This window comes from Cervus elaphus, chromosome 32 (assembly GCF_910594005.1).
Source record: "Cervus elaphus chromosome 32, mCerEla1.1, whole genome shotgun sequence".
Classification (NCBI taxonomy): domain Eukaryota; kingdom Metazoa; phylum Chordata; class Mammalia; order Artiodactyla; family Cervidae; genus Cervus; species Cervus elaphus.
In genome coordinates this window covers 40,807,260-40,833,479 of record NC_057846.1, presented here as the reverse complement: position 1 = coordinate 40,833,479, position 26,220 = coordinate 40,807,260, and the positions used below count along the sequence as shown (strand labels likewise).

The window sequence follows — 26,220 nt, the reverse complement described above, 5'->3', positions numbered from 1 at the left end:
AGTGACCACAGAATAGGCACGTGGGGCTTATAATCCCGTTAAGGAGACGAGAGCCACGCTCCAAGCCCCTTCAGAGAACAGTCAGGGGTTGAGCTTAAGGAAGTTCCTACCACCTCCTCACATGACCTCCCCTGTTCCTATGGAGAAGATACCAGCACTGCTCCACCTCTGGACTTGTCTTCCCGTTCTAAGAGGGTTATTTCCCCTATGAATCTGCCTCCGTATTTAGCAAGAGGACTTTCCAGACTAAAGTAATTCTTCATTTTTGAAAACCAACTAAGTTGTATTTTTTTTTTTTATTTTTATATTTTTGGCTGTGCGGTTTATAGAATTCTTAGTTCAATCCCGAGTATATAGGATTCTTAGTTCAATCCCAAGTATATAGGATTCTTAGTTCAATCCTGACTAGGGATTGAACCCGAGCCCTCCACAATGAAAGCACAGAGTCTTTACCTCTGGACCTCTAGGAAGTCGCTAGGTTGTATTATAAAAGGACTTTTATTGCTGACAGAGCAGTAAGCTGGGAGAAGGTGAGATGAATGAATGCAGTGCCTCTAAGGTACAGGTTACAGGAGAGAGGAGGACATCTGGGGCTGAACCAAGCTCAATGCTTGTCCTCAGGCCTCAAGAAACAGCAGTTCTCGGGGCTGGGCAGGAGCTGAGCTCCTAATGCGGCACTGATGCCCTCCAACCCTGAAAGTTTATAAGCTATGTTCTGCTACCCCTCAAGAAGCAGGTAGACAGGCCCCGAAACCACTTTAATTCCCCTCCAGCCCAATCTTAGCTTATATTCCTTTGGTAACAAGGTCGACAATCTCACCCATGAAATGCAACTCACAAAGGGGGAACGTAGTAGAAACGTGAAGTTGCATTAACTGTGGACAGTGGTGCCCTGGAACTAAAAATTTATAACAAATACACTACTTCACAGTCATATGGTCTTCAAGGCACTTCCATACATAACTGCTTAACCTGATCCTCAAATCAACCCTGTGAAACAGGCACAGCAGGGCTTATTAATTAATTCTGTTTGAAAACAAGAAAATGACACTATGAATAACTGTATGTTAACAAATTTAATAAGTTAGATATGAGAGACAAAACCTAAAAAGACACAAATGACTGAAACTGACTCAAGAGGAAATAGAGAAATCTGAATAGATCTAAGATAAATAAAAGAGACTGAATTAGTAAATTAGTAAATTAAAAGCTCACCATCACATACACAAAAAGATCTGAACCAGATTGGTGAATTTTACCAATCATTTAAAGAATAATTAACATCAATTGCTCACAAACATCCAAAGACTACATAGGAACAGGAAACACTTCCCAATTCATTCCATCAGGCCAACATCACCCTGATGCCAAAACCAAAGATATCACTGAAAGTACAAAACCAAAACAACTAGAGACTAATATTTCTTATTGAAAATCAGCACAAAAGTCCTCAAAACGCCAGCAAACCAAGTCCACCAACACACGAAAAGGCATGATTCACTCCAGGAACGCCAAGGGTGGTTTAACATCTGAAAATCATTTAGTGTAACGTATCACAGCAATAGAATGGAAGACAAAACCCATATAATCATCTCAATATAAATGGAAAAAGAATCTAACAAAATCCAATGTCTTTTCATAATTAAAAAAAAAACTCAACAAATAAGGAATAAAAGGGAACTTCCTCTGACTTCCCTGGTGACCCAGTGATTGAGACTATGTGCTTCCGCTTCAGGGAGCATGGCTTCGAGCCCTGGCTGGGGAAATTCCACATATTGCACAGTGTGGCAAAAAAAAAAGGACTCCTCCAACTTGATAAAGGACATCTATGAAATGTCCACAGCTAATATCATATTTAATAGTAAAAGCTGAATGCTTTTACCCTAAGATCAAGAACGAAGTAAGAGTAAGACCGTCAGCTCTCACCACTTCTATTCAAAATTGTACTCAAAGATTTAGCCAGGTCAATTAGGCAAGTGAAAGAAAAAAATGCATCCAGATTGGAAAGGAAAAGTAAAACCATCTGTACTTTCAGATGACACCACTTTTTATACACAAAGTTCTGAGGCATCCACCAAAAATTATTATAACTAATAAATGAATTCATCAAGGTTTCAGGAAGGATCAATATGCAAATATCAACTGAATCTCTATACACCTGCAATGAAAAATCCAAACTCATAATTATGAAAACAATTCCATTTACAGCAGTATCAAAAAGAATACAATACTTTGAAATAAATTTAACAAAGGAAGTGCAAGATGTGTTTTATAAAAATTACAAAATACTTTGAAGAAATCAGAGAAGATCTAAATAAATGGAAAGGCATTCCATGTATATTTAATATTTTTAGGGTGACAATCTGCCCCAAACTTGACTATAGTTTGAACACAGTCTCTATCAAAATTCCAGCTGACTTCTTTGCAAAATTAACAAGCTGATCCTAAAATTCATGTGGAAATGTAATAGACCTGGAATAGTTATAACAAGTTTGAAGAAAATATAACAAAGTTGGAAGACTGACACTGATTTCAAAACTTACGATATATCTACCATAATCAAGACAGTGTGTTTAAGGAGACATACAGATCAATAAAACAGAATCAAAAGTTCAACTCTTACATCTCTTGTCAACTGATTTTTGTCAAGGGTGCAAAATTAAATAAAAAGGGGGAAAAAGTCTTTTCAACATAGTGCTGGAGCACTGGATGTCCACAAGCAAAATAATGAAGCTGTTCCACTTCTTCACAACATGAATAAAAACTAGCTCAAGACTGATCAAAGACCTAAATGTAAGTGTTCAAACTATTACAAGTTTTAGGAGGAAACACTGTAGTAAATCTCTATGACTGTGGTAGGGCAAAGCCTTTTTAAATATGACACCAAAAGCAGGGGAAAAAGTGACAAAAAAGAAGTACATAAACTGAACTACATCAACACTAAAAACTTTTACACTTCAAACGCTATCAAAGAAAGAGTGAAAAGACAACCCACAGAATGGGAACAAAATATTTACAATCAGATATCTTATAGGGGACTTGTATTTAGACTACATAAGGTACTCTTTACAACTCTCTAAGATAAGTAACCTAATTAAAAAATAGGCAAGGAATCTGGATAAACATTTGCTAAAGAAGATACACAAACAGCCAAAAAGTATGTGGAAAGTTGCCCAACATCGTTAGTCATTAGGGAAACACAAATCAAAACCACCACGAGACATCACTTCACATTTATGAAGGTGGATACAGTCAAACAGATAACAAGTGCTGACTAGGATGTGGAGAGACTGAAAACCCCCATATACTCTTGGTAGGGATGTAAAAGGGTGCAGACACTTTGGAAAACAGTTTGACAGCTCCTCAAAATTAGAAATATTTACCTTATGACCTAGCAATTGCACTACTAGGTATACAGCTGGAGAAATGAAAACCTTACACCCACATAAAAACTTGAACATGAATGTTCACAGCAGTATTATTCATAACAGCAAAAAAGTGAAAACAACTCAAATGTCCATCAACTGATGAATGGGTAAATAAAATATGGTTTATCCAGAGAATGAAGTATTAATCAAGAAGTAAAAAAAAAACAATGAACTACCAATATATATGCTACAACATGGATGAACTTTGAAAAACATTACGGTAAGTGAATAGAATCAATCAGAAAAGACTACTACATATTGTATAATTTCAATTACATGAAATGTCCGGAATAAATAAATATACTGAGACATAATACAGTAGATTATCAGTTGCCTAGGACTGGGGGTGGCAGAAAAATGGGGGCATGACTGCTAATGGGTACAGTATTTCTTTGGGGTAGGTGATAAAATATTCTTAAAATTAGGTTGATGTGGTAGTTGTACAACTCTATTCATATATTATAAACCCTTTAAATGGTGAACTGCATGCAAGTGAGTTATATCTCAATAAAACTGCTTACAAAAGAGAGAGAACAGAGATTCAGAGGGTAACAGGGTAGATAGCATGTCCTGCAATTCCTACAACATGTTCTACTACACCACAGACTTACACTTCAGAAAATGCTTTAGATAGTCTGTTATGCGTGTCCCATACTTGAGAGAGCTGGTAGGTCTCAGCATCACATCAATTTGGGATTTCAAATTTTTCTCAAGGAAGCCTACCATGTGCTAGATAAACTCTATTTACAGAAAGAGGTGAAAAAAGTGACATCACCCTTCTTTCCTCTAACAGATGCAGCCGAGTGTAGGAAGCATCTTAGAGACATCTCAGCTGGCACGCTCAAAAGGCTTTTGGTTTGTTTTGGGGGTGGGGGGGTTGTTTTTCTTAAAAAAATTCTTCCATTTATTTCTTGCTAACATTTGCCTTCTCAGACCTCCCTCACACATTCCCTTGCTAAAACTACCTACTGGCTGCAAAAACGTCTGGGAAAGCCAAGGAGGCCAAGGGGCCTGGGGAACGGAAGGCAGCCGGCTCCCTCCAGACTGAGGCCGGCAGGGATCTTACCCCGATTCCCTGTGTCCCCGAAGCAGAAACTGAGCGCCCAAGACAGAGCTGATGCGCAGGGTCACTGCTGAGCAGACGTCTGATACATACAGGACCCCCTGCCACAGAACAATGTATACAGAGTAAGCGGCGCTACAGCCGCTCAGCGCTCCTACCCACAGGAGGAACACCTGTTCTTCACTTGACACTTTCCCTGTGAAGACCCCTCCTCCTTTCAGGGTCTTTCCTCCCAGTCCTGCTCTCCCAAGTTTGAACCAAGGTGGGGCTTCAGAAGGGAAACAAGGGGTCTGCTCTGAGAAGGCTGTTAATAAGGTACACATTCACATTAGGCAAGTGTCCAAGATGTTACCTTTTTCTCAGTTTAATGTCTCTGAGTTCCCAGTCCCTCAAATTCCCCCAAAGTTGAAATATACTTCATATATGCATGCTCTTAGCCACTCAGTCCAGGACATCAGCCTTAAAATGGAGTAGGAGTGGACACAGTATACTGTCCACAGACAGGATAACAGGACACGAAGGCCTCTTCCAGGACTGCTGGGTAGACCCCAATGGTGTGGGCTGCAGGACTCACGTTCCCGACAGCCACGGGGCCCCAGGTCACCCAGAGAGCCTGGGCGTGGCGAGAGGGGTCCAAGCGGATGAGTCAGGGCAGGAAAAAGAAGAACCGCTTCTGAGGTACGCTGCAATGTTAAGACGTCACTACTAAACAGCAGAAAAACACCACCAACACACACAGACACCCATGCCCGAATCCAGACAACATACTGTCTAAATCTCCTCCTCCCCGCAAAACCAAACAAAAATATCACCCAGGAGCTGGGGGAGGGGTGGGGGGAAATAACTAATTTATTTGCTTTTTATAACAGTCAGAGCCAGGCGCTGGAAGCTTCTAACTCCTGAGAGAGGCAAGACTAACATGCAAGACTCCGCAGGTAAAGAACCACCTGGAAAGTCATTTGATAAACTGGAAAAGCTTTGTGCTAAGGATGAAGTGCCTCAAATTTCCAAATGAGTGCTCTGTGCTGTTTTATTTAGAAAGAGAGCCAAACCTTCCCCTCTGAAGGTCAAAGTTACCATAAGATAAGAGGGTGGGGCCCACAACCAGGAGGAGTCCGCCCTCCCCACCCTGAACCCAAGGTTCCCTGGAAGCTAAGCCAATGACAGGTGTGCCTTCTCTTCGCACTCAGGAGGTGCCCTGGGGTTTTGGAGCCACCTGGATTTGCTTAAGGCTGCATTCCCAATAAAGCTGAGACCCCCTCCCCCAAACGGGCAGAAGCCCCAGAAGGCCCCCCAGAGTCATCTGCTCCCTGTCCCCAGCAGGCAGCAGCAGGAGCAGAGGAGAAAGGGCGCGTGCTAATAGACAGCTCCTCCTCGCAGAGACCTGAACTTCACTGCAGCCAAACCACAATACGCAGCTCTTCAGAAATCATTAGGAGAGCGTTCACAACACCAACTGCCTCTCTCACAAAGTAGCAACCGCCCACACTGAGCCGGGAAGCTGACGCAGGATAGAGAGAAAGAGGGAGAATGTTTGACAGGAGAGAAGGCTCCAGACAGAGCGACCAAACGCCTCTGCGGCAGGACGGGAACCCTGGCCGGAAACCACGTCGCTGCTCCTGTCCTTCTGTTCCTGCACGTAAGAAGGGCGGCAGGGGCATCCCTGGTGGTCCAGTGGGTGAGAGACTTTGCCTTCCATCTCGGGGGGTGCCGGTTTGATCCCTGGTCAGAGAGCTAAGATCCCACATGCCCAACGGCCAGAAAACCAAAACATAAAACAGAAGCACTATTGTAAAAACTCCATAAAGACTTAAAATAGCCCACATCAAAAAATCTTTTTAAAAAAAGAGGGGCAGAAGGAGGACCAGAGAGACAGAGCAAACAAGAGATTGATGGCAGGCAGCCTCCAAGGCGGCCCCCAGAAGTCCCACCTCCTGGGAGTCACACCCTTGGGCTCGGGTAACCAAAAGGATATTGTAGAAATAACAGTATGGCTTCTGAGGCTGTCATCAGACACCGCAGCTGCCATACTGGAAGAACGCTCAGGCAACCCCACAGACAGAGCCCCACCGCACAGTAAAAAACTGAGATCTTCCACCCACAACCAGCACCAACGTGCCTGGCATGGCTGAGGAGGCGTCCTCCAGCCCTGGTCAAGCCTTCAGATGACTAGGGTCCCAGCCAATGCCAGGACTGCATTCTCACCAGGAATCCCAAGCCAGAACACCCAGCTGGGCTGCTCCCAAGTTCCAGACCTCTGAAAACAAAGTGAGATAATAAACATCCAGTGGCTTGAGCTACTACCCAGTTTCAGAGTTATCTGCTATGCAGCCTTCAGTTCAGTTCAGTTGCTCAGTCATGTCCGGCTCTTGGTGGCCCCATGAACCGCAGCACACCAGGCCTTCCTGTCCACCACCAACTCCTGGAGTTTACTCAAACTCATGTCCATTGAGTCGGTGATGCCATCCAACCATCTCATCCTCTGTCGTCCCCTGTTCCACCTGCCCTCAATCTTTTCCAGCATCAGGGTCTTTTCCAATGAGTCAACTCTTCACATCAGGTGGCCAGATTATTGGAGTTTCAGCTTCACCATCAGTCCTTCCAATGAACATTCAGGACTGATCTCCTTTAGGATGGACTGGTTGGACCTCCTTGCAGTCCAAGGGACTCTCAAGCGTCTTCTCCAACACCACAGTTCAAACGCATCAATTCTTTGGTGCTCAGCTTTCTTTATAGTCCAACTCTCACATCCATACATGACCACTGGAAAAACCATAGCCTTGACTAGATGGACTTTGTTGGCAAAGTAATGTCTCTGCTTTTTAATATGCTATCTAGGTTGGTCATAACTTTCCTTCCAAGGAGTAAGCTATGCAGCAATACAGCCTCTTAAGAAGCTCCTCCTTCTACGCCAAAATGGGCGCAAAGTCCCAGGAGGCTGCACACGCCCCCACACACCTGCCTCTCCTCACCCACACACGACTCACGGGTGGAGAGGGAAGCAAAATGAAGGCAAATGTTCCAGGTGCCTTTTTATTTCTCACGGACAAGCAGACACTGAGCACAAAGGAAGCAAATGTTTTTAATCCAACACTACTGCTTACCCAGTGATGCTTTTACTTTTCCCCCTTCTGACTCGATGTCTAAATTGTACTGTAGGCTTCTGATGTTCAAAATACATTTTACCCTTCATACATCATATATGCTAAGTTAACATGTGTGAAAGATGTAATCTCTTGATGATTTTTCTTCAAATTACATCATCTTACAAGATACTAAAGAACAGGCTTTCCCCCATTACATACTCTGTCCTGGCAACATTTTAAGAACTTTTCATTTCCTCTGATAAGTCATTTCCTAAGTCAGTGAAGACAGAGAGATTCATACATTCCCTGCAGAGAGAAGCTGGGTGTGTGATCTTCAAAGCTGAATCTACAGGACTTCCCTGGGGGTCCAGTGGCTGAGACTCCACCCTCCCAACGCAGAGCTGGATCTTGGTCAGGGAACTGGATCCCACAGGCCGCAACTAAAGATCCCGCAGTCAAATAAACAAACCTTCCTTTTGAAAGTTGAATTTATGACCCCACTGTACTACGAGCAGTATAGGCTCCGACTGTTTCCCAATTTCTAGACTGGAAACCACGAGTGGTCTATTTCGAAGCATCATTGTTATGAAGCCAAATAAGATGCTGAAAAAAAAATGCATTCAATACATACGATAAATGCAGCTAGAACAGAAAGTTGGTGGTCTGTTAGGCTGGAATTCTGCAGGGGGAAAGCTGGAGATCAATAATTTGCTGTCGTGATTTCCAGCAATGACAGAGGGAACAGGGATTGGCCAGGACAGTATCCGGATCTGCCAACAGAACTGCCAGATCACATTTTTCCACTTGTGAATTAATGAGATATTCCATTTGGTTACTATTCTCTTGCCAAGTCTGGCCATCATCAGTCTAGGCCCTGGGGATCTGATTATATTTGTGCAAGCCCATGAAATGAGGTTCATGTACGTGTGAAGGTGAGGGTGAGACCTTGAACTTACAAGCTGCAGTCCCTTCCTGGGTCCAAGGTTAAACCGTTCCTGGACACTTCAGTGACCCCTAGTTATCAAATCCCTACAGAGATGGCTATTTTGGGTGGATAAACCATGGTCTCCCTGTCACTCACTGGAGTTCAGAAGACTGTGACAAAATGGTATATTCTGCGAGGGCTTCCTATGAACAATATTATTACTAGTCACTTGAAAAAGAAACTATGACTGCTCTTTAAATGTGTTAAATGGCATCAGACCACATCCATTCTGTAGGTGGAGCACTGCTGTTGTTGTTTAGTTGCTAAATTGTGTCCGACCCTTTACGACCCCATGGACTACATGTAGCCCACCAGACTCTTCTGTCCTTGGGATTCTCCAGGCAAGAATACTGGAGAGGGTTGCCACTTCCTTCTCCTGGGGATCTTCCTGACCAAGGGACAGAACCCAAGTCTCGTGTTTCCTGCACTGGCAAGCAGGTTCTCTACCACTGTGCTACCTGGGAATTAAGCAGTAGCAATGCAATTTAGCAGGGCTGCCCCTTCAGTACACCAGAGAAAACACGTCCACCGTCGGAAGCTCTCAAAGGAAGCTATACTGTTTTATCTGGGGCTCAAGTGAGCCCTAAATTGGGAAATGCAGGTCTGAGGCGAATATAATCATCACGATATTTAAGAAGGTCTTGAATTCGCTATTCACATTAAAAGAATAATAACTACTTTGACACTGACTAAAATAAAATCTTCATTTCCAGCAGGCAGACTCTGCCCCTGCCCCCAAGATTTTTATTTAATACTCTCTGAGTCTCTGCGGGGGGAGCACCACACAGAGGTAGCGGTGCTCCTTACACGGCTCCTTTGTTGTTGCTGTTGTTTACTCACTAAGTCGTGTCCAGCTCTTTGTGACTCCATGGACTGAAGCCCGCCAGGTCCCTGTGTCCATGGGATTCTCCAGGCAAGAATACTGGAGTGGGTTGCCATTTCCTTCTCAAGAGGATCTTTTCAACCCAGGGACTGAGCCTGTGTCTCCATGTTTCCTGCACTGACAGGCAGATTCTTCACTGAGTCACCAAGAATGCCCACATGGCCCCTTTACATTGTTATAAAATAAAGCAACAAAGCCGCACGGCCGCATCCCATTTACTAACTAGTGGGAATTTCCAAGCAGAGAGCTACAAACATTACACAGGGCTGGGGGTGGGGGATGGAACTATATCATGCTGCCGAGGTTTTTAAGCGCATTTCAGAATAATATGAAATAGAGTAATATAGAAACTTAAACTGTGAAAGAGCCAATACAATAAGAGCATTAACCTGGAATGCTGCTGAAGGAGCCACTGGGGTGGACTGTCAGGTAACATGAAGGGTCCTCATTGGTCGCACTGTGTGTGTTATGTCACTCAGTCGGGTCTGACTCTTTGCAACCCCATGCCAAGCTCCTCTGTTCATGGATTTGTCCAGGCAAGAACACTGGAGTGGGAAGCCATTCCCTTCTCCAGGGGATCTTCCTGACCCAGCAATTGAACCCAGGTCTCCTGTATTGCAGGCAGATTTGTTACCATCTGAGCCACCAGGGAGGCCCGTTAGTCCCATTACCTCTAAGACATTCTAACAAAGCAATCCCTGCAGCAGGAGCCTGGACAGGGCGTCAAACTAAGTCCCTAGGAGAACCACACTCAGATGCGACTGGAACACTTCAATGTTTGCATATTTGCTTATACAAGTAGCCCAAAGCCTTAGGATCAAACATCTAAGACTCAGAGTTTAATAAGATTTCCCTTCTAAGTCTTACATAGGTACAATCTAAACCAATCAACCATACAACTTATACCAAAAATACACCACAGCAACAGTCAAATTACAAATTCTCAAACACCCAAAGTTACATTAGAAACAAAAGTGAAAAGTCTCTGAGTTTGTACTTGTATTAAATGATTGCCAAATTCTCCCCACTCTTCCCTAATTTCCTTTTTTCTCATATCTTTTATTTTAGTCAATTGAAAATTAAGTATGAACCAGACTGAAACGTCACTTTGCGAGGGAGACAAATAGCCAGCCCAAACCAGTCTTTCCCTGGAACAGCACCCAGAACCCACAGTTCATTTGCTAATTAATCAGCTACAGCCTTGTAGCTTTTTTAAAACTAAAGTTCAATTATAAAGGTCAGATTATACAGTACTTAAACTTTATCATTTTACCAAAATCATCGCAAGCGTGAATCAAGGTCGGCAAACTTCCTGTAAAGAGCCAGATTGTAAATATTTCAGGCATTTGCCTCTGTTCTGAGTATTCAATCTGCTGTCTTACTGCAAAAGCAGCCAGACTACACCTAAATGCACGGCTGCATTACAAAATGAAACTTTACTTATGGGCCCTGAAATTTGATCTTCGTATACTTTGCACACAAAATATTGTTTTCCGCCATTTAAAAATGTAGAAACAGTTCTCAGCTCTCCAACAGAACAGTAATAGGCAACAGCAGGCCTATGAGCTATTGTTGGCTGATGCCTTATTTACACTGACCCAAACTATGTCAACAAACAAGTCGGCAGTCCCCACAGGCCTCCGGCAGTAAACACCTATTGACTGACCCTGTTTATCTCTCTCCTGTTCTGGAGGACTATCTTATGTGTTTGGTGTATCTACTCATCTAATCAACACATCAAACAGGGTAACTGTTCCAAGGGCATAGAGAGCTTCAATGTGAATTAAAATTCCCTCTCTCAAAGAAAGGTAACAATTTGTAAACAAAGGCCTGTGTGTTTGTGTGTGCAGGCTGGGGGAGGCTTCCATTAACAGAGGACAGCAGAGAACAGCCACTGCAGCTTTCACTTTTATAATCTAAAACACGGGACAAAACCACAGTCCATCAGCACTGGAAACAACAACAAAAAACAATGAACTTGGGACCGTACCTCTCAAGTGAAGTCTCTTGAGTGATGTCTCCTTACTGATACATCTCCCAGCAAAGAGAAAGAACAGTAATATCAGCAACTTAAACACCCTTTGCAAAGCTTATAGATCATCCTGCCAGAAGACAGAGTCTTACATGATCTACAAGTGCTGTTCCCCTGCATCAAAGACTAACCATCTTTTTAGGGGGTTTCCCACGTGGTGCAGTGGTAAAGAATCTGCCAGTCAAGGCAGGAGATGAGGGTCTGATCCCCGGATGGGGAAGATGCCCTGGAGGAGGAAATGATAACCTGCACCTGTATTATTCTTGCCTGGAGAATCCCAAGGACAGAGGAGCCTGGTGGGCTGCAGTCCACAGGATCGAAAGAATCGGACACAACTGAGCAAAACTGAGAATGCACACCACCTTATCAGGAGTCAAATAATCAACAATTTTTAGAAAGAGAACCTTCCAGGCCGAGAAATTAAGACTTCAACATTTAGACTCCAGGAATTTTTGCCCACTGATATCTTCCCTGGTCAGACCTGTGCTCTGGCTGTATTTTTACACTCACTGTGTACGCATGACAAGGCCATCCACAGAACTCTGGACAAGGACTGGTGTTGGGGGAAGAAGCCCCAGAGGGCAGGATACTGCCAGGCCGATGGGGAATCATCCTGTTATTTAAAGACACTAAATGGCAAGACTTCATCATATGTACTGCTTGCTTCCCAGTTTGCTCCGCCTGCCACTTTCACGGTCCACAATCCTGAGCTACTTCACTGAGCTTTCTTGATCCACGCTCAGCTGCATCTGACTCTTTGTGACCCCATGGACTGTAGCCCCCAGGCTCCTCTGTCCATGGGATTTCCCAGGCTAGAATACTTGAGTGACTTGCCATTTCCTCCTCCAGGGGATCCTCCCGACCCAGAGACCGAACCCACATCTCCCACGTCTCCTGCGTTGCAGGCGGATTCTTTACCGCTGAGCCATCTGGAAAGCCCTTTCTTGGTCCGTGACTCTCTAAAAAGAAAAATTCTAAAGAGACCGAGAAAAGAGAGTTTGAGCCATAAGTGACCAAAACTTGTAAAAATGAGTCAGTGGTACAGGAAGGACCAAACAATTGGGTCTGTGTGGTTCTGGGGGCCTGGGCCATACTGGCCTCCATTCAATTAGTGAAGAATCTGTCAGGATGAATCAGACCACCAGCTGACAGGATGGTGAGGAAGCAGGCGGCCCAGGCTGAGCAATTCAAAGAGGCTTTCAAACTGTCTTGTGAGCTTTATTTAAATTTGAGGGGAAGGCCACAGAAAAGCTCTCTCAGGCTTTCAAATCTCCCTTCAGATCTGCCAATCTTGAGAGAAGAAAGGGGAAGCTATGAAGCAGCATCTTCTGTCATGGAGACTGCTACCCAGCCAAGTGGCACACACAAGTCCTCCAACACGCAAAGCTGCCTGTTCCCATGCGGTCTCTGCCTGAACTCATGGTAAAAAAGCGACCCAGGGCCAGCTAAGTGAATTTTCAGTGTCTGTTCCCATGCGGTCTCTGCCTGAACTCATGGTAAAAAAGCGACCCAGGGCCAGCTAAGTGAATTTTCAGCAGGGCAGCACAATATGGAGCTCACCATTTATTGATTTATTAAAAAAATTTTTTTAGCCACACCACGTGGCATGTAGGATCTTAGTTCCCTGACCAGGGATCAAACCTGCGTCTCCCTGCATTGGAAGCGTGGAGTCTTAACCACTGGACTGCCAGGAAAGTCCCTGGAGCTCACCACTGAAAGCAAAACCAAATCACAAAAAGCTGGTTTCATTTCCCCACTAAGTCCAGCTCCATCACGAAATCCAGCACAGACTTCCTGTGAGCTCCCCGGGCGACCTATGAGGAAGTTGCTAAGCAAGGAAATATAATAACCGTTGGGAGAATAAATTCACGACCTGATCAAAAATTAGGTAACATGGTAACTGAAAGCTGGCTCTATTTCGTCACTGCAGGTGACAATGCCACTCACCGGAATAGAGGAAACACAGGAAAAGGACATCCATCCCAGAGTCCCTTCTCCAGACAGCAGCCAGCTATCCTTTGAAAAAGGAAGTGACAGCACTGTCCCTCTGTTCAAAGCCCTGCTGTGGGTTGGACTATACTCCCTCCAAAAGATAAGCTCAAGTCCTAACTCCCCACACCTGGGAATGTGGTTTTATCTGGACAGTTGAGCCCTGAACAATGTGGGGGTGAGGGGTGTCTATCCCCAACCACTTAGTACAGGTGAAAACCCTCCATATCCACATTTCTCTATCCTTGGATTCAACCAATTGTGGACCGTGTAGTACTCTAGGACAGTGGTCCCCAACTTTTTTGGCACCAAGGACCCATTTCACGGAAGATAATTTTTCCACGGATGGGGGTAGGGAATGGGGAATGGTTTCAGGATAACCCAGTTGCATTACATTTACTGTGTACTTTATTTCTATTATTATTACATTAGATCCACCTCAGAAAATCAGGTATTAGATCCTGGAGGTTGGGGACCCCTGCTCTAGAACATACTTAGTGAAAAAAAATCTGTGTCAAGTGGACTAGCACAGTTCAAACCCATGTCGCTCAAGGCTCAACTGTAGTATCTCTGTAGATGTAACTAAGTTAAGAAGAGGTCGACTTGGATTGGAGTGCTCGCTAAATCCAATGACTGGTGTCCTCTCAGAAAGCCACATGAAGAGACAGAGATACACAGGGAGAAGCTGACCAGGTAAGATGGGAGCTTTGCTGCCACGGGCTAAGGAACACCAGGAATCACTGGCAACCACCAGAAACTAGAAGAAACTAGGGAAGAAGCTAAGGAAGAATTCACCCCTAGAACCTTTGGAAAGGGCCAGGCCCTGACAACACCTTGATTTCAGACTTCTAGCCTTCAGAACAGAAAGGGAACCAATTTCCATTGTTTTAAGCTGTCTGGTTTGAGGCACTTTTTAAAGGCAGTCCTTCCGATCTCACTCAGAAGGAAAATGAATGCCTTGTGACAACAAGACCCAGACCGTCCCCTACCTGGCTGACTCCGGCTCCCTGCCTAGTCACTGCTGCAGCCACCCGGGCCTCTTCCCTGACTTCCAACATGCTGCCCCCCTGGGCACTTCCCTCCCCACCCCTCCGCCTCAGGCTGGTGCTGTCACAGACCTTCCCAGGAGCCATGCTCTCTGCTAGAAGAGTTCTCCTCAGGAAACTGCACATATGCCCCCTCAATTCTCCTCCAGGACTCTGTTCAAGTCCGCTGATCAGTCAGGTTCCCCACCCCATCAGCCTTCAGCACCTCCTACCAGCCCTCCCCCAGCTCTGTTCCCCCTTCCCCAGCTTCATTTTTCTCTGTTCTACTTAGGACCAAGCTGACAGGTGTGTGCGTGCGTGCTAAGTCACTTCAGTGGTGTCTGACTCTTTGTGAACCCAGGACTATAGCCCGCCAGACTCCTCTGTCCATTGGATTCTCCAGGCAAGAATACTGGAGTGGGCTGCCAGGCTCTCCTCCAGGGGATCTTTCCAACCCAGGGATCAAACCTGCGTCTCCTGCACTGCAGAAGGGTTCTTTACCGCTGAGCCACCAGGGACGCCAAGCTGACAGGTAGGTACATTCTGCTTGCCCTCTGAAAGGCCTGTCACCCTCCATGATGCTGGCCTGCAGAGATGACTGTTTTCACTGCTGAATCACAGCCACTCTAAACAGCTAACTGCCTGCCATCAGGCCAGGTGAGATTTTACTCAGAACTGGCTGAGGGACAAAAACGGTTTCTGCTAATTGAGAGGAACAGCAGCAGCCTCTGCAGCTAAAACGCAGGCTCAAGGTTGGGCTCTGAGTGCAGAAGGGCATCTCCATGCCAGGCTTTCTTGGGTGGACTGGGGCTCACCACCATCCCTGGTGGAAGCAGGGGCGGTGAAGAACTTTGACACCGCCTCTTAAGATTCCTGCTTGTCTAAAAAAATTCAGCTCCTACCTCTAACTCTTGTCTCCAGCCACACCCTGAAGAAAATGCGCAGGCCTGAGAAATGTGTGAAGCCAAATCTAAACACACCTCCATCCCGACATCACCACCCACATTTTTGTTTTTCAGGGCCCAGCAGGAATGTTCTGATAATGATAATTTCTTACTGCAAAATGTACAACCTACTTAGAGAAGAAAGCTTCTGGCTTCCACACTCGGAAAAATACAAACAAACAAACCATTTCAAATATGCCAGGAGCTTTCAAACAGCTCCTGCTCAGTAAGGAGACAACCCCCTACCTTTTAAAATGGCCCTGAATTAACACTTTCCCTTCCCTTATTTACATTTTCAAAACTTTAAACAACAGCAGCAAAAAAAGGCAGAATAAGGGAAGTCTTTCCTTACCTTGGGTCTTGGCCCCGGAGCCTGCCAGTCCGAGGTTTGACTCACAGGATTCCTTGAGAGGGGATCGGATGGGCGTTTCAGTTTCAGGGGTCTCAAAATTACCTTCAGAATCCGAGCTGCCAAGGGGGAAAAATGAGGAATTACCACTTTCAACGGTATTTCCGACACCCCTTTACAGGCTACATCTCCACAAGGTCCAGTATTTCTTGCTAACTTTGCACCCCGCGCAGGGGTCCTCAGTGTGGACTGGCCCCGGGGTGGGGGGTGGGGGGGAGGCTGCAGTGCTGTAGCAGCGCCCTCCTCGGGCTTCCGTCTCCCTGAAATCTCCTCCATCCTCCGGGGCCTTTCTCCAGCAACGTTTATTTCTGAGGTCATCCTTCCCTCTGACAGCCCCCCAAAAGCCCCTTCAACAGACTCCTTTTCTCACAAGAGCCCTTTGCCAGAGGCTTAAAAATTCAGATCGCCCCTCAGCCTAAAATCACGAAGCCAGTTTTCGCCACGATGCCCTTTTTCTGGAGTTAGGCCTCTCTCTACCTGTGTGCAAGGCACCCGGCCAGAGGCCGAGGACGCTGTCACCTGCCTCCCGCAATCACACGGGTTGACAGCTTAGGAGAGACGACCATTTCTCCTCCAGCGGCCAGGGGGCCCGGCATCTCGCGACCTTCTTCACCAAGGCTGCATTTTCGGGGACACAGAGGAGTCCCAGGAGGGCCTTGGAGCGACTTCTTCCCCGTAGGGATGGCCCCAGGTGCCAGCGGGTGTGATCCAGGACTGTGTGTGTCTGTGTGTGTCTCCAGCGGGTGTGATCCACGACTGTGTGTGTGTCCTGCGGGTGTGATCCACGACAGTGCGTGTGTTTGTGCAAGGGCGGGGGCTGGGGGCTCGAAGCTTAGAGAAAGGGACCGAGGCACACGGGGATGCGGAGAGATTGCAGATTCTGGTTTAGGTTCAGAAAGCTCACACTGAAACGAGGGGAGGGAAACACCCGGCGGGAGGGCACAACGTCCTTAACTTTCGACTGCACAGAGGGGACCTGGTTACGGGCAGGGACGGCAGCACTGCCATGAACACGGTTAACGCGGGTGGCGAGAACACACACACACACACAGACACGCACACGCGCGCGCACACATAATGAGCCGCGGATGGATGGATGGATGGCAGCGCGTCCGCATCTCGGCAGCAACGCGTGTACTTGCCTGAAACTCAAGGATTTGGTCTCGGCTTGCGAGTCCTCGTCCTCGGGGTCGCCCTCGGGCCCTCCGGCCTCGTCCTCTCCGGCGCCCCCGCCGCGCACCGCGGACCACGTCCATCTCGCCCACTGCACGGGCGACAGGATCTGCCAAGGGCTGAACGCCATGCGCGCGGCTCCTGCGGCCCCGGCTCCTGGGAGGAGGGGAGCGGGGACCGGAGACCGCTTTTTTCTCCCTTTCAAGATGGAGGGACCCGGTGACAGGGGCCCGGACGCGCTTCCAGCGGAGGCGCGGATGTGGTTTCACGGGCGCCGTCGGGGGCGCGGGCGCAGCGCTTCCTCTCAGCCAGCCAGCCGGCCGGTTGCGCGCCGCTCCCTCCTCGTCCTCCTTCCCGAACGCGCGGCCGCGGCGCCGAAGCCCCTCCTGGGGCCTCCTCGGGGCGGGGTGAGCGGAGCCCGGGTCGGCGGCTCGGCCTCGGCGGCCCGGCGGCCCGGCGTCTGCGTTCCGAGGGGCCCGGCTCCCGGCTCCCGCCTCCCGGCCGGCCGGCCGCGCCTCAGCTGCCGCGGAGCCGCGCCCCGGGAGCCGCCCCCCTCGGGCCGTACCACCTGCGCTCGCCGCGAGGGGCGCCGACGGAGGCGGGGCCTCGGAAGCGCGCGGCTCAGCGGCCGGGCCCCCCCTGCCTTCGCGCCGCGGTGGTCGCGCCCGCGCTGCGGGGGAAGGGGCTTGGAGGCTGCTACTCTGGAGGCGGCGACTGGCCGAGGACCTGAGCGCCGTCAACGGTTCTGCCGGCTTCCCGTTTTTCCGAGTCGGCGCACGCTGGGTGTCCCTCCTTCCCTGTTTATTTTTTCATCTTGCTACTGCGACTTAATGGCGTTGGTGATACAGGCTCGCAGAGTTCAGCCTCTTATTGTAAAAAAAAAAAACACAGAAAACCAACTTTTGAGGCCGCTGTTAACGGCGTTTTCCCCTTTCTGATAGAACGGCGTGGAAAATGTCAGCCTTTTCACCCTCACCCGTCAGATCCCTCAGTGGTGGTACAAGAGTAGCCAAGGGCTGGAATTTTTAGATGTTTTTTTCGCTCCCCAGTCCGCACTGGTGGACGCGCCGTGGCCAGGTCTTGAGTAAAGGGTGCTAAATGACACTGAAATTATAGCCTGATCCGTCTCCCATTCTCTGTCTCTCTCTTTTTTTTTTTTTTTTTTGAGGCTTTCTTTTCATAACTTCGGTTTCTGACACTGTTTGCTGCTTCGAAAGTCGGTCAACAGGCCTGGTGATTTCAGCCTTCAAAGGGGAAAAAAAAAAAAAAACACCCCAACTCTATGTTTGAAGGGAGAGGGAAGTAAGTAGCAGAGCTGTCCTCGGATTTTCTTCATTTTCATTCCAGGAATTCAGCTTAGGGACGGCGGAATAAATTGCCTCAACCGACTGGGCTTCACGATCTCCGTGCCTGGATAAAGGCGTTTCTTATCCTACTCTTAATTTTCAGAGTTGCAGGTTCCCACAGAAAGAGCAGCTCCAGAATTAAGAACAGAGGCTGACACTGCCAGATAGACGTCTTCCCCTGAAAGTGGTTGGCATAGCATACTGTTGATGAATCATGACTGCCTTACACATTTTGATAACAAGAACAAAAGCAAAAATGATGCAAGATAAGGCCTGGCGGGTGGGTCTTAACCATAACAGAAGGGCAGGGGTTTGCCTGAAGTCTAGACGGGCTGGGGTGTCTGGATACTTTACAATTCATCCAGCTCCCAGAGATAAACACAACAGTTTTGATCGTTCTGGAGACTACAAAATAAGCAGGAGTTGTTTTTTTAGGTCTACGTGAAATATGCCACAACACTCTCCCACTGTTTGTATTTTTAGGTTTATGGCTCACCACACAACCCTTCAGATTATAAGGTTCCCCAGGTTCCTGGATCTGACACAAGTGTTTTGTTGCTTGGAAATGATATTGTCCATATACATCAGTGGGCTTCCCTGGTAAAGAATCTGCCTCCAATGCAAGAGACATAGGAGACGTGAGTTCGATCCCTGGGTCAGGAAGATCCCCTGGCAGAGGAAATGGCAACCCACTCCAGTATTCTTGCCTGAAAAATCCCATGGACAGAGGAGCCTAGGGGGCTACAGTCTAGAGAGTCAAAAAGAGTCGGACAGAACTGAGCAACTAAACGCACACACACACACATACATCAGTAATTGTCATATACTAGGTCCTGTTCATTTTACTCCTGAATGTTCTCAAATCCTTTCATTTCTCTGCAATTCCATTATGATTCCTGCAATCCCCATTTTTCATAGATCCTCTGTAAATGTCTCCCAACCGGTTCTACCTCGGAGAGTTTTTCCAGCCCAGGTCACCTTTGCCTGGCTGATCTGTGACTCCTACTCTAGCCTTGCTGTTCCTCTGCTCCAGCCCTTTAAAGTTGTAGCCATAATCCCTACAGAATTGGTTCTGAACCTTTCCCATGTCCAAGAATCATCTGTGACCCTTCTTTAAAAATCCAAATCCAGGGGAGGTCCTCAGTGGTCCACCAGCTATGACTCCAAGCTCTAGGTGCAGGGGGGCTGAGGTTCGATCTCTGCTCATGGAACTAGATCCCACATGCCTCGACTGAGACCCAGTGCAGACAAATAAACATTAAAAAAAAAAAAAAAGACAAGCACTTAGACTGGGAAAAAAAAAATTTTTTTTAATCCAAATCCAAATTGCCCCAGCAGGTTCTAGAAATTTGTATTGTGACTAAGTGTCCCAGGGAATTTATTCCACAGGATAAATTTAGGAATGATGACTAGCTTGAGTTGACTAAATGTTGCTTCTGGAACAATTTCCCTTTTGCCTGCACACTCTTCCCCCTACCCCCCCCCCCCCCCCGACCTCAAGCCCTCAGACCTTGAAGGTCCAAAGATACCAGCGCAGGTGTCTCCTCTGGGAATTCTCCCTGCTTTCTACCATCTCTATACCCTGAACATTCACAGTGACTCTCAGTGTGGCTCAGTGCTAAAGCATCTGCCTGCTATTGCAGGAGACATGGGTTCAATTCCTGGGTTGGGAAGATCCCCCAGAGGAGGGCATGGTAATCCACTCCAGTATTCTTGCCTAGAGAATCCCACAGACAGAGAAGCCTGGTGGGCTACAGTCCATGGGGTTGCAGAAGAGTCGGGCACTACTGAGCGACTAAACAACTATTAATAGTTATCACCAGAACAATAGGCATACATCAGGATGTCCCAGGACATAAGGTCACCCTACACACTATACATAATATGTTTGTTTACATGTCTTTCCCAAGTCTGAACCATAAGCTTCTAAACAGTAGGGGCCACATCGTAGTTATGACTTATTTTCCTTTGCCCAGAGATCATTACTGGACTATACTGTCAGTAGGGTGTTGAATTAATGTGCAGATAGTTTACAAACAGACCTAAGTTTGGCTAGCGTGCCAGAAATTCCTAAAGCCTGACTCTTCCTGGCAAAATCAAGATTTTGAACCAGCCTACAACGGAAACCAGAGAAGTGATGGCCCCAGCAAGACAAAAGCTTATCCAGAAATTTCTTGAAATTGGAGAAACAAAAGCCCAGGTTTCTGAAAATCTCTGCAGATTCCTGGACTTAATGGGAACAGCAATAAAGTAAGTATTCAATAGCTTGAATTAATTTTATTGTCTAGAAGAACAAATAATGAGGCTGATACATCAATTTTCCTATAACTCTGGAAAGAACGGGCAGTGTTTGACCAAGAAGGTAAATCAAATCACTTTGCTGCTGCCCTTAGCTTCAAGGACTAGAATGTCTGCAAATGGAATGTCTTTGTTTTGGAAATGACCGGAAGCACAGGAAGGGCCCATCTGTTCTCTTCCTTCCTCTGCTTCTTGCCCTTCACAGAAGCTCTGGGTCAATACTCCACGAAAATCTTTTTTATTTTATTTTTTTATTTTTTTTCCACGAAAATCTAAAATGAAACTCCTTGAAACATCCACAGTGGTGGCCGGGGCAGACACACACACCTTACCACTAATGAATTCCCCAGAGGAATCTGCGAAATGGGTCTCTTTGGTAAAAAATAGAATAATATAGTAAGCCAACTCCACACAGGCAAACAACTAGTCATTTGTATGGCACAGCTACTGTGAGAATGTCGGGGTTGGAAGGGGTTGTGGCAGGAGGGGAGGGCAGGGGTAGGGCGGGGCCTGACCAGGAACAATTCCTAAACCTAATTAAGGTGGCGGTGGTGGTTTAGTTGCTCAGGCAGGTTGCCCACCAGGCTCCTCTGTCCATGGGATTCTCGGCAAGAATACTGGAGTGGGTTGCCATGCCCTCCTCCAGGGGATCTTCCTGACCCAGGGATCGAACCCAGGTCTCTTGCATTGCAGGTGATTCTTTACTGACTAAATCACCAGGGAAGCCCATTAAGCACTAGATCTTAACTCATACTGAACTTGATCGTGCAGTAGGGCGAGCAAACACAACACCCTTCCTGGATAATGTGTCGGACATGACTTAGCAACTAAACAATAACGACAAATCTCTCACTCGAGAAGTATTGGAGCTGCAAGCAATCCACGCACAATGGGAACCCTTTTACAACAGAAGGAAGAAAAAACAGCTACTGTGAACAAAACCTTTTCCGACGGCCAGTGAAACGAGAAGGCCGTGTGTATGAGACGATGTTCCCAGAGAGGATGAGGGTGGTTCCAGGGTGGCAACGGGGAAATCACAGAGTTGAGGTCACCACCGAGAAAAAGCTCAGGCAGGCAGGCAGGCAAACGCATCAACTTATCTGTATTTCCTAACAATTTACAAATTCGGTGAGCAAAAGATACACCTAACTTCAATTAAGATGAAATGCCAAATTGAGGGATTCCAGGTGGCGCTATGGAGAAGGCAATGGCACCCCACTCCAGTACTCTTGCCTGGAAAATCCCATGGGCGGAGGAGCCTGGTAGGCTACAGTCCATGGGCTCGCTAAGAGTCGGACACGACTGAGCGACTTCACTTTCCCTTTCCACTTTCATGCATTGGAGAAGGAAATGGCAACCCACTCCAGTGTTCTTGCCTGGAGAATCCCACGGACGGGGAGCCCGGTGGGCTACGGTCTATGGGGTCACACAGAGTCAGACACGACTGAAGTGACTTAGCAGCAGCAGCAGCAGCAGGTGGCGCTAGAGGTAAAGAACCTGCCTGCCGATGCAGGAGATGCAGGAGACACCAGTTCGATCCCTGGGTCGGGACGATCCCCTGGAAGAGGGCATGGCAACCCACTCCAACCCACTCCAGTATTCTTGCTTGGAGAATTCCATGGACAGAGAAGCCTGGCGGGCTACAGTCCATGGGGTCACACAGAGTTGGACACGACTGAGCACACGCATGCCAGATTGATAAATGTCATCAAACCGGAGGAGTGGCTCTAAAGGGCTGAGAAAAGGCACCGGCCCATATGACTTGAAACAGCTGATGGCAACTAAGTATGGATGACTCAGTAGAACCTTGACAGACCATCTCCCCTCCCCATCCTGCTTTTGAGAGTCACCTTGTTCACGGAGCACACGACACAGTGGGGCGTTCCTGGTGCATGCTCACTCCATCAGGCCCGCCACTGGATGGTCTCGTCTCACCCCACTCACTGAGCTAAACCCCCTCAACCCTTCACTTTTGTCTTCTCGAATATAGGAGAGCAGAAGGTCTCTAAGATGCAATGATAACAGTACCTTACATAATCAAGTTTCCTCCGATCCCTACAACACTCTCCGGGAGTGGGGCGGGTTTTCCTATCCTCAGTTTGCTGATGAGGTAACTGAAGCAGAAAAGGCAGTCACCGGCCTAAAACCGTGACACGGGGCTGACTCTGGAGCCTGGTCTCATACCTTTCAGTACTCTTCTTGAAGAACGCAGAAATCACTCGAAGCCACTTGGTGGCCTGAGATTCCGTCAGTGGGACACGCTACTGAGTTTCTTGCTGCTGCTGCAGTGGTGGCTTCCTGCTTACCTGGCCAGGGCTCCGAAGTCCCAACTAGGAGTACCTCGCTCCACCCACGAAGAAATGCCATTGCCAACAATGGCATCTGAGGTATTCAGGTTAAGTTCAACATTACAGCCTTAAACCTTGCAAGATCCAATGTTATCCTTTACCTGCAGGCTACAGAATCTCAAACTTCCCTCCAACATGTCCAAACCAGGGGACTTATATTAATACTATGCGTTTATACCAAAAATTACATCCTAAAGAGAACCCTCTTCCTCATTTTTTTAAAAAACAGAAAACCTGGATTTATGCCCATGGCTAAGAGGCTTGAAGAGCTCCAGAAAGATGAAAAGGGATCCAGATTGCATCCATTAAAGACTTGGCCAAGCATCCCACCTAGAGGACCTGCTCAAAGACCCTTGCCCAGGCTCTGCTCTGGTGAATGACTCTCGTCAGGTCCACTTTCTCATTTATTTTGTTCTCTATCACAAAAGCAAAATTTGACTTCCCCAGAAAGTATGTCATTGCACCCAGATTACAATCAGACCTAGAGGAGAACATGACAGCTTTCGGAGAAGTGGGAAAAGGAACAGATATATGTTATCATGTTTACACGCAACTAGTGTCATGGAGGGGCTTCCCAGATGGCGCTAATGGTAAAGAACCTGCCTGCCAATGCAGGAGACACAAGAGACGCGGGATCAGTCCTTAGGTCAGGAAGATCCCCTGGAGGAGGGCATGGCAACCCACTCCAGTATACTTGCCTGGAGAATCCCATGGGCAGAGGAGCCTGGTGGGCTACAGTCCACGGGGTCGCAAAGAGTCAGACACGACTAAAGCGACTTAGCATGCAATGTCATGGAAGAACCCATTCTGTGAGGTTTTTTGCTCATCCCTAGCAGATGTCATGACTACATGTTTACTAACTTTATAAGAAAGTTCACTTTCACTGGAATGTAAGAGTACTAGAAAAACAGCTGTTGAGTACAAAAGATATAAACAGACTTAGGTCAACCAGTCCGTTCTATGTGAGAAAAATAACCCAAGCATTGTCACTGATCCTTCACCAACTACCACAAATCTACAGTTGAAAACAAACACAAAAGACCCACTGAGAGTGGTGAACTATCTTTAAATTCAGAAACACCTAATCCTAATAGATAAAGGTTTTTCCTGCTAAACAACATCACTGCAATTGCAGAGCCTGTTCAACAGGTATATCAGAATTACTGATTTAGCACATTCTGTTTTCTTCTGTGGAACTTACATTCTTTTTAGAAGATGAAACATTAGAAAAGGTCAGAGAGCTCCAAGACAGAGAGTTTCATGCACAAGTAACCCATCTGAAACCCTAAGTTGTTTATGAGTTTAAGTTTCTAATAATACACATTGCTCCAAATCTGAGAGATCTACTTTACTTCATGAACCTGTGAGGGGAGACTAGAATTGAGACTGTCTGGAGTGAAGGAGGCTGAAGGGAATTTGGGAAACCTGGGGAACCTAGGAAATTAAAATAAAATACCATTCCTTCTTCTGTTTTGATTCCCTTTCTTCTACCTACCTCCAAAACAGAATAAACCTCCCCCAATAAACCTCTCCATGTATTAGACTAGAAGGTCATTGATCAGATGGCCTAGATTTTCCGAGATCATCCTGATGTCAAATATTCCATCCACCATCCTCATAAATACATGTCCCCATTTTCATTTATGAAACGTTGTCACTAAGAAGTTAGAAGGTATGGGGACTTCCCTGGTGGTCCAGTGGCTAAGACTCTGCTCTCCCAATGCAGGGGGCCTGTGTTCGATTCCCACCCAGGGAACTAGACTCTGCACGCTGCAACTAAGATGGAACCTCCCACGTGCCACTACTAAGACTAAGACTTGGCGCTGCCAAATAAATAAATACTGAAAAAAGAAGAAGAAGAAGAAAAGAAATTAGAGGGTACAGACTGGGAGGGCACTTAGAAAGGGCAGCAGAGATTCATTGTAGGAAGATGGGAGAATGGTATGTACTCAGAAGAAAGAATAAAACCACATAAAGGTTTCCAGAGTAATTGGGAAACCCACTCCACTGAAGGGCTCACTCTGGACATGTGTGGGGATTTCATCACAGGACCTCATGTGTTCGTGGCTGAAAATCTCATGTTTCTCAAAGACAAAGATAGGAAGCTAAGAAGCAAATTCCATGACATGGTATGCAGCCTCCTGTTACTTCTGGCTTTTATCCTTTTACAGTAAAAGTTTCACTGCCATAAGTTGGCTCAGAAACTACATGTGTGTGGAAATTCAAGGAAACTATGTCCTTTTATATCTCTGTTACAGTACAAAGCAGGGAGAAGGGAAGTCTGTCCTTTCTGTGGGTGTTAAAATTTGTGAAAGTGCCAAATATTAACACATTGCTCATTTTCCTCACTAATAAACACAAGCTAAGTGACTAGCTGAAAGTCAAGAAGGGGATTAGTTCTGCAAACATTTAGAAACATTTATGCAGAAACAGGCATATCCTTGTTCTGTGAAACAGAACAAAAAGCCCAGAAAGGTAAAATATCTTACCTTGTCTTACAGGTAAGATACAGGAATTTGTTATATGATAGAGGAGAGGTTACAATACAGTGGGGAAGGAAAGATGACTTAATACTTGGTTGAAGGATTAATTGGTTGGCAATGGGAAAAAGATCACATTCAACCCTTACCTCAGAGCATATACCAAGATAAATTCCAGATGGATTAGATGGCTAAATAGTACAAATCAAACCACGGGGGAGAAAACCATCCAGAAGCAACAGTATCTGCCAGAGCTCTGTCAGAAGGCTGACTGTCCAAACTTCGGAGTAATTAACAAAATAACACACAAAATAATGATCGGAGATTTGGCTCCATAAGAAGAGGAAAACTCCTCATGTCTGCCTTCAAATTAAAAGGCAAATCAAGAGACATCCCTGGTGGTTGAGTGGTTAAGAATCGGCCGTGCGATGCTGCGGATGCAGGTTCAGTCCCTAATTGGGGAACTAAGATCCCATAGCCATGGGGCAACTAAGCCCACACACCACTAGAAAATCCACGCGCAACACAACTAAGACCCGATGCAGCCGAATAAATAAATACATATTTAAAAGGTAAATTGACAGGCTGAGGAAAATAGTGGCAACCCAAAGCTGGCACTGTTATTATCTAAGGAACTCAGTAAGAGCTCCCCTTTCTCCTCCTCTGAGCACTCTCTTCTTTCTAGCAATCCTCTGTCTGAATGTCTTTCTACTCTGAAGAGGCCACAACAC

General features: G+C 46.6%; 1 protein-coding gene across 13 annotated transcripts in view; it reads right to left on the bottom strand.

Annotated features, from left to right (window-relative positions):
- TACC1 (transforming acidic coiled-coil containing protein 1) overlaps window positions 1–26,220 on the bottom strand; it is a 120,097-nt gene that overhangs the window by 42,230 nt on the left and 51,647 nt on the right. For 4 of the 13 annotated variants that reach the window (XM_043893934.1, XM_043893927.1, XM_043893929.1 and 1 more), the window contains one exon: window positions 15,788–15,903. The exons of 3 other annotated variants lie outside the window; for them this stretch is intronic. Coding sequence is in view for 9 of the 10 variants with exons in the window: in XM_043893927.1 (XP_043749862.1) it covers window positions 15,788–15,903 (116 nt within the window). In the remaining variant the exon portion in view is untranslated. Of the gene's footprint in view, window positions 1–15,787; window positions 15,904–16,986; window positions 17,653–26,220 lie in introns of those variants that run through there. 6 more of the 13 variants (XM_043893935.1, XM_043893936.1, XM_043893925.1 and 3 more) reach the window with 5 other exon arrangements.